General features: G+C 34.0%; 1 protein-coding gene across 1 annotated transcript; it reads right to left on the bottom strand.

Annotated features, from left to right (window-relative positions):
- Positions 1-999: 999 nt before the first annotated feature.
- On the bottom strand, positions 1,000-2,381 carry LOC127100453 (probable aquaporin TIP5-1). The gene is made up of 3 exons (XM_051037655.1): positions 2,183-2,381; positions 1,648-1,898; positions 1,000-1,563 (listed from the first exon to the last, which is right to left on the bottom strand). The coding sequence occupies exons 1-3, from the start codon at positions 2,313-2,315 to the stop codon at positions 1,186-1,188; spliced, it is 762 nt and encodes a 253-aa protein (XP_050893612.1). The 5' UTR covers positions 2,316-2,381; the 3' UTR covers positions 1,000-1,185.
- Positions 2,382-9,159: the final 6,778 nt, after the last annotated feature.

Genomic DNA, 9,159 nt, shown 5'->3' with positions numbered 1-9,159 from the left:
AATAAACAATCATTGGATATAATAAACTCCGTCGATTAAAAGTCAAAATCAAGGAGAAAGGTGTTTTTGCCTTCTAAAACTTTTAAAAATGATCTCTCATCAAACTCATGACACTTACACCTAATCCGTCATTGGATGTAAACCCGATAAATAAAATGACACACTTTTATGATCCTCTTCGTTTACTGACATATGAAACTGAGGATTTCATATCGAATAGATTTAATGTGTTATTTGTAGTAGTGATCGTTGAATCTAGACAAAAAAAAACCATGGTATTGCATTTAATTATGTGTATAAAGAATATGAAGAAAAGTGTTTTGGAAAGGTATCACGATAAATAGTCTTTGTTTTTCAAAATCAATACAATTTGCATGGATGGAGTCCAAAATGTGAAGATTTTTTTTGGTCTAACAGAGAAGCAATGCAAATAAAAGGGATTGTTAGAGTTTGTTGCAAAATTGGAATGATTTTGGTGCCATGGAAAAACTTTGATTTGGGGAAGAAATCAAGAGGCAAGATGAAAAAACAAGATGAAAGGAAGATAAATCTCTCTGAACATAACGATTAAAAGAGCTGAAGAAGGAATGGTGGCCGCTAGAGTGTTTTTTGAACTCTTACGCCATCTTAATAATGGGTGAATCACTACTTATTCATTGTAAAACAGGAAGAAATTGATGGGCGAAAGTTTTGTCTCATTAGGACGTTTTTGAGCTGGGGAATTTTTGGTTTGAATCCTCCATTCTAAATATTATGATTCCGATGGTTGGACTCATCTTGCAACGGTTTTTGATGGAGCGTGTCATCTTGTTACTCCCATGATGTTTGAACTTTGAGATTTGGATAACTTTTAGAAGTCCCCTGCAATAGGAGGTAATGTTTAGGTATGAATTTACAGAATGGATCACGTGAGCAGGTCCAAGTAATCTTCAGGTCATTGGCTGCTTAGACCCGTATCATTAATGTTTATAAATGTTTGTTGTTTTGTTTCAATCCATCTGAGAATAATAACTTCATTATTATTGCTGATCAATCACAATATTTGACATACAATGAGTTACTGTTACAAACAAAAGGCCAAATGACCAACATTCTTACAGTACAGCACATTCAAATTCAAAGTATGCAGAACTAACTATTTACCACAGATATATAAAAACTAAAGCAGTAAAATACAATTTAACATTACACATTTGAAACTCCTCCTCTAACTGAATCTGAATTCTGAGAAGGGAACAACACATTGTCATAAAGAAGACCAGCAACAGCAGCACCAACCAAGGGTCCAACCCAATAGACAGCTTGATTTCTGAAAGTTCCAGCAATGGAAGCAGAGCCAAAAGCACATGCCGGGTTCATGGATCCACCAGAGAATGGTCCTGCTGCCAACACACCTGCTCCTGCGATTAATCCAATTACAAGTGTTCCTGTTGAACTTACTTGACCACGCCTAGTGTCCCTTGCAGCATATATTGTGTACACTAACACAAATGTTAGGATACCCTCTAATATGGATGCTCCAAATCCTGTCATCTCTTCTGCAATTACATATGTTGGTACATGCTGCAAGAAAAAAAAATCAGCATGTTAAATAAATTTTGAAATATGCCTAATGTTGAAAAAAAATGAAAGATGTAAAGAAAATACCATTCCAACAACAATGACTTTGAGGAAAAGGCAAGCAATAACAGATGCAATAAGTTGAGCAACCCAATAAAAGAGAGCAGTTGGGACACTAATATGGCCTCCAACAGCCATTGCAAATGTCACAGCCGGATTCACATGTCCGCCTGAGATGTCCCATGCGATGTACAAAACTGATGACAGAGCAAAGGCATTTGCAATAGCACCCACAACCAAACTTGTTGGGTTCAGTGAAGCATCAGGCATCAACTTCCCTGTCATTTGTCAACAAATCATGAAGCCATTATTAACTTGTAACAATTGGAAACAAGAAAACTTTCCAACAACTTTGCATTGTAATAATGTAAAAATCATGTGATTTTCTTCAAGTTATGATGATATCATAAATATTGCAATTTCATTGGAAACTAACATATTTTGTAACACAACTTGCATGTTAAGAGTAAATTAAATCTTTTTCATGGATATGTGCACTCATTTAGTAACAGAAAGAAAAAGAAAAGAAACTTAAGGAGGAAAAGGGTATAACATTACTGACTTGAGGACATTCCAGAACCTACAACAATAAGGACATAGAAGAAGGTTGAGATAAACTCGGCGAGATAAGAGCGAAGTGCACTTCGGGTGAAGGATTCATGAAAACGTGAAGTTACTGTGAAAGAAGGAGCCATTATTTTGTGATGAGAGAGAGAGAGAGAGAATTGTTCATAAATAAATATAGGCAGTTGGAGATGTTTCTTTAAGGACACACCGTTTCTTGTATCAAAACGAGGTGATGCAAGTTTTCAAAAACAAAAATTACCAATAACCGCCCTAATATTTGAGGGAACATTTTGTGTTCGTGCAGTTAACTGCCAGATTTTTTTACCGACAATGACTTAATATTAAAAATCTACTAATATATTAATTTGACGGTTCAATTAAGTCTGGTTATAAGTGAAATTCAAAAAATAGATACCACATTATTAATTTGACGGTTCACATTTATTAAATTACAAAACACTAGACTTTCTTTATATGATTAGAGATGACAATAGGTACTTACAGAGGAATATGATATCTATATATCTTCTATATCTGTTATCCGGAGTATTTGTCATAGGAATATCCATAAGTTTTAAAATATTTATAAATATTCATGAAAATTATTATTTAATTTTTAAAATAAATTAATTAACTTTTTATACTTTAAAAAAAATCGAATTTAAAACATAAAAATAATAATAAAACTAAACCACATTCATTTTATTTTTCCTTTTGTTAAATAATTATACTAAATTCATTAAAATAATAATAGTTTCATATTTAACGAAATAATAATAATTTCATATTAAAAATAATAATAATTATTTTAAATTAAATAAATTAATATTTAAATAATTTTCTTAACATTTTCACATATACATGTACCATCAAATATGTAATTATATCTACGAGGCCGGATAATTAAATATTCATTTATTTTATTTGTAGATATCCATTTAAACTATCCAACTTGTGTGTGTGACGGATTTTATCCGTCACATCTATGAGCTTTTTTTCCGTAACATATACATGGATAAATTTATTTAATTTTAATATTTATTATTTTTGTAAAATAATATAAAATATATTAATATGAATGTATTTATATTTGGTATTTTTACGCAGAAATTAGCAATATTTCATTAATAGTTTACAATTTATAAAAAGTAAAATTATACTCTTGAAATAATTAAAAAACACAAGAAATCTAGATAATTATTTAGTAATTTTGTTACTCTTTTGTTATTCTAAAGATTTAAATCCGCATTTTACTGACAATTATATTTTATTTCTTCGTAATATCGAGAAATAGTTAAAATGAATATAAATCAAATCAATAATGATAATTTTAATCTAAACAAAAATAGTAATTGACTTTTTCAATAAATTGAGTTTAAATAAGATTACTAAGATTTCATAGTAAAAGTAATTAAAATCATGTTATATAGATATTATATTTGAACTACTTTTAAAGCATGATATCATAGCAATATTAACAAACGTTGTCAATAAAAGAGAATACATATTTTTCATCAATAACACTCTAAATAGCATTATTTGAATATTTGAATATTTAAATTAGAAAACTTATAAAATTTATTAATAAATAAAATAAATAACTTATATTTAATGTCTGTTACAATCTCAATTGAAAAATAAATAAAGTATAAAAGAGATAGAATTGTAAAATTATAATAAAAAAATAAAATTGATAGAATAGTGAAAAGTATATGAACATCTATAATATAAGAAAAGAAGATGTTGGGGAAATCTCATTTCTGCCTTCTCTCTAATCTTGCCATGTCATGAAATTAAGGGCAAATTGTAACGAAAATTGTTTTTTTAAATTCTCTCTAATCTTGCCACGCCATGAAATTAAGGGCAAATTGTATCTAAAATTGTTTTTTTCAACCAAACTAGCATATTTAACTAAATTGATTCCTAATTCCTCTATTTTCTTCCACTTTCCTATAATGACAACTGATTTTATTGCATTTGGTTCAAAAGAAACTTTTTCAATTCAAATTCTTCAACTTTTATCTTGTATCAATGTTTATTTTTGAAATGACTTCTCAACATCTTTTCCTCATTTCTCTCTTCCTCTTCTTCATCTCTCTCTTATTCTTTTTCGTTCACTCTGAAACAAAGCTAGATCGTCAAAAGATATTATTCATTTCTCTCTCGCTCGCTGCTCTTCCTCTTCTACATTCTTCCTCTTTTCCTTTTTTCTTTGAGCATAGAGAAATAATTGATGACTCACAACATCGATTTTCAAATCGTAATGATACTTGCAAGGATTCTCCATACAAGATATGAACATCTATAATATAAGAAAAGAAGACGTTGGGGAAATCTCATTTCTGCCTTCTCTCTAATCTTGTCACGTCATGAAATTAAGGACAAATTGTAACGAAAATTGTTTTTTTCAACCAAACTAACATATTGAACTAAATTCTCTCTAATCTTGTCACGCCATGAAATTAAGGGAAAATTGTATCTAAAATTGTTTTTTTCAACCAAAGTAGCATATTTAGCTAAATTGATTCCTAATTCCTCTATTTTCTTCCACTTTCCTATAATGACAACTGATTTTATTGCATTTGGTTCAAAAGAAACTTTTTCAATTCAAATTCTTCAACTTTTCTCTTGTACCAATGTTTATTTTTGAAATGACTTCTCAACATCTTTTCCTCATTTCTCTCTTCCTCTTCTTCATCTCTCTCTTACTCTTTTTCGTTCACTCTGAAACAAAGCTAGATCGTCAAAAGATATTATTCATTTCTCTCTCGCTCGCTGCTCTTCCTCTTCTACATTCTTCCTCTTTTTCTTTTTTCTTTGAGCATAGAGAAATAATTGATTACTCACAACATCGATTTTCAAATCGTAATGATACTTGCAAGGATTCTCCATACAAGATAGATCTTCCAAAAACAAATTCCAGATATGTTATCAACAACCTCACTAACGAAGCCCTAGTCGAAGTTGAAAGAACTCGATCCAAAATATATCGCTCCGTGTCTTCTCAAAGTTATGGTTGAAATACCATTTTAATTTGGAGAGATTGAGATTAATTGTAAGTTCAAATGCCATTTTAATGTGATTCTGTCGACTGGGGTTCTAATCTAGACCTTTCAAAGATTGAATGATATGAACATGATCGACTTATAACCAAAGTGAGTTCTAATATATTTTTATAATGCATGCTTTAAATTCTATGCATAGTTTCTATTCAATGATGGAACATTCAATTTTTAAAACTTCATCTCAAAACAAAATTATAATGCAGTGGTATACCTTCTATATGACTTATATATGACAAATATCAATATGTCGGTCTTTCATGCACAAGATGATGGAGCCATCGTTGCCACCCCTACTAGAAGTACTGCTTATTTTGCTTGATGAATCTTTTGTTTTGTCTGTTGGTGCAAAGGTAGAATGAAAGATGAATATTCTATTCAGAGAATGACGGCTACAAACATGATAAAAGTTACAATGATTGTCACCCTATTTATAAGCTAAAACTAGGGTTACTAGAATAGGATAAAATACTAAAATACCCTCTAACAAACTTAGGGGCTAAGAAAACTAAATATGAATTACTTCTAATACCATCCCTTAATTCATATTCCATCAAAACTTGTAACACCAATTCCATCCCTTAATCTGAGGAATTGATCAGTCTTAATAGCCTTCGTCAGAACATCTGCCAACTGTTTCTGAGTGCTGCAGTGTACAACTTCTAACACTCCCCTCTGAACTTGATGTCTCAGAAAATGATACTTGGTCTCAATGTGCTTGCTTCTCCCATGCAACACTGGGTTTCTGGCAAGATTGATTGCAGACTTGTTGTCAATCATCAGCTTCAGAGGTTTGTTTACTTCAATCTTCAGATCCTGCAATAAATTCAGAATCCACACAGCTTGGCATGCAGTAACAGCACCTGCAATGTATTCAGCTTCACAAGTTGACAACGCCACAACAGGTTGCTTCTTGGAACACCAAGAAATGGGACCTCCCAGAAATTTGAATAAGTACCCAGACGTACTTCTTCTGTCAACTCTGTCTCCACACCAATCAGAATCTGAATAACTCAGAAGTTCTGACTCATCCTTTCTTCCAGAAGGAAATAATACTCCATACTTCAGAGTTCCCTTGATATACCTCAGAATCCTGACAGCAGCTTGGTAATGGGACCACTTAGGTTTACTCATGAACCTACTAACCATCCCAACTGAATAGCAAATATCAGGTCTGGTATTGCACAAATACCTCAGAGAACCAACCAACTGTTTGAAGGTTGTAGCGTCCACATCCTTTCCATCAGAGTCAGAATCCAGTTTCTGATTTGTATCAGAAGGTGTGACAGCAATCTTACAGTTCTCCAATTCAAATCTCTTCAGAAGTTCTAATTCATACTTGAGCTGATGCAAAATAATACCTTTCTCAGAGTATCTGAATTCCATCCCTAGAAAGTATGTCATTTTGCCTAGATCAGTCATTTCGAATTCATTCATCAGAACTTTCTTGAACTTGGCTATCTCCTGTTCAGAACTTCCAGTCAGCAGTATATCATCAACATATAAACATACCAGAGTCATATTTCCTTCAGAAGTATGCTGAACATAGACACCGTACTCCATCTCACATTTCTGAAAACCTTGCTTCTTGAAAAATGAATCAATCTTCTGATTCCAAGCTCTGGGCGCTTGTTTCAATCCATATAGAGCTTTGTATAATCTGTACACCATCCCTTCCTGATTCTTTTTCACAAATCTAGGAGGTTGTGACACGTAAACTTCTTCTTCTAATGGACCGTTCAGAAATGCAGATTTTACATCTAAATGCATCAGAGGCCAACTCCTGTTAGCAGCTATTGCAATCACCATTCTGATTGTTTCATGTCTTGCTACAGGTGCAAACACTTCAGAGTAATCCAGCCCAGATTTCTGTAGAAATCCTCTGGCTACCAACCTTGCTTTATGTTTGTCAATTGAACCATCTGGCTTTAACTTCTGTTTGAAAACCCATCTGACGCTGATGGCTTTCTTGTCTTTTGGAAGTTCTGTCAGCTTCCAAGTCTTGTTTCTTTCTATAGCATCAAGTTCTTCTTTCATGGCCTTCAACCAGAGCTTCTGCTTAAGAGCCTCTTCTGTACTTATGGGTTCAGAGTCTACTAACATGGCACACTGAATAACTTCTCCTTCAGAGTCTACTTCAGTGTCTTGCAGCATGTCAAATTCTGCATATCTTCTAGGGATGTTTCTGATTCTTTGTGGTCTCTGAACTTGTTCAGAGTCTTGAGCTTCAGAGTTTCTAGCTTCAGATGGTTGACTTCCTCCAGAGCTTTGATCATCTTCAGGGTCTGGCATATTTCCAGAGTCTGAATTGCCACCAGAGTCTGGATTACCATCAGAGTCTGGGTCATCAGAGTCTGGATCATCAGAGTCACCTTCATCTTCTGAGTCTTCTCCAGAGTCAGAATCACTATCAGAATCAGAATCAACGTCAGAGTTTACTCCAACTTCAGAAATTCTTAACTCTGACCTTTCTTCAGAAGTTCTAACATCAGAATCAGATTGAGACTTATCCCAATTCCAAATTTCTGATTCCTTCACAATCACATCTCTGCTGAATTCAATTTTGTTGGTTTCTGGACAATAGAGCTTGTATGCACCTGTACTGTGGTACCCTATCAGAATCATCACTTTGCTTCTATCATTCAGCTTCTGTCTTCTGGCTTCTGGAACATTTTTATAGCAAACAGAACCAAACACCTTCAGATGACTAACACTTTGCTTATCTCCAGTCCACTTCTGTATTGGAACTATTTCCTTCAACTTCTTCGTAGGACATCGGTTGAGTACATACGTTGCAGTGGCAACAGCTTCTCCCCAGAGCTTCTGAGGAAGTTTCTTCTCCTTTAGCATGCTTCTCACCATATCAAGCAAAGTGCGGTTTCTTCTTTCAGCAAGACCATTGTGTTGAGGGGTATAAGGGGCAGTAACCTCATGCTCAATTCCATTCTCCTCACAGAACTTCTGGAACTCTTTGGAGTTATACTCACCTCCACCGTCAGTTCTAAGAATCTTCAACTTCTGACCACTCTGATTCTCAGCCTTCATTCTGAACTTCTTGAATTCATCAAACACCTCGTGTTTAAACTTAATAAGGGATACCCATGTCATTCTTGTGAATTCATCAACAAATAACACAAAGTATTTATTCCCTCCAATCGATGCTACTGGAAATGGACCACACACATCAGAATGTACAACTCCCAAGGCATGTTTTTCTCTTGGAGCAGTTTCTGACGCAAATGGCAATCGTGGTTGTTTTCCTTCCATGCAAACTTTGCATGACTTTTCAGGCTTCTTAATTGCAGGAATTCCATGTACCAACTTCTTTGAATTCAGATGTTTTAAGCTTCTGAAATTCAAATGACCAAATCTTCTGTGCCACAGCTCACTCTCCTTCTCAGCACTTGTTGCACTAAGACATTCTGAGTCTGCAGTTCTGACATTCACCTTGAATGTTCTATTCCTTCCCTGTTCTGACTCCATAATCAACTTCTGATTGCAGTCATACAGCTTCAGAAGATTGTCCTTCATGGTAACTGAAAAACCTTTCTCAATTAATTGTCCCACACTCATCAGATTGCTTCTGATGCCAGGTACATACCACACGTTCTGAATCAATGATGTTTTCCCATTGTTCAGAATCACTCTGACATTTCCCATACCTTCTGCATTAAGATATTTGTCATCAGCACATCTGATCTTTGTCCTCTTTTCAGAGTCAAAGTCAACCAGTCATTTCTTGTTTCCAGTAAGATGATTTGAACAGCCAGTGTCCATATACCACCAGTCTATCAGATCCAAATCATCAGATTCAGAGGCCATCAATAGCACAGATTCGTCATCAGAACTTCTGGCTATATTTGCTTCTTCTGATTTTCTCTCCTTGTTTGACCAACAGTCTCTAGCAAAG

Source organism: Lathyrus oleraceus, chromosome 7, assembly GCF_024323335.1.
Source record: "Lathyrus oleraceus cultivar Zhongwan6 chromosome 7, CAAS_Psat_ZW6_1.0, whole genome shotgun sequence".
NCBI classification, from domain to species: domain Eukaryota; kingdom Viridiplantae; phylum Streptophyta; class Magnoliopsida; order Fabales; family Fabaceae; genus Lathyrus; species Lathyrus oleraceus.
Note: the sequence above shows the minus strand (reverse complement) of the source record. Positions and strands in the feature narration are given on the sequence as shown.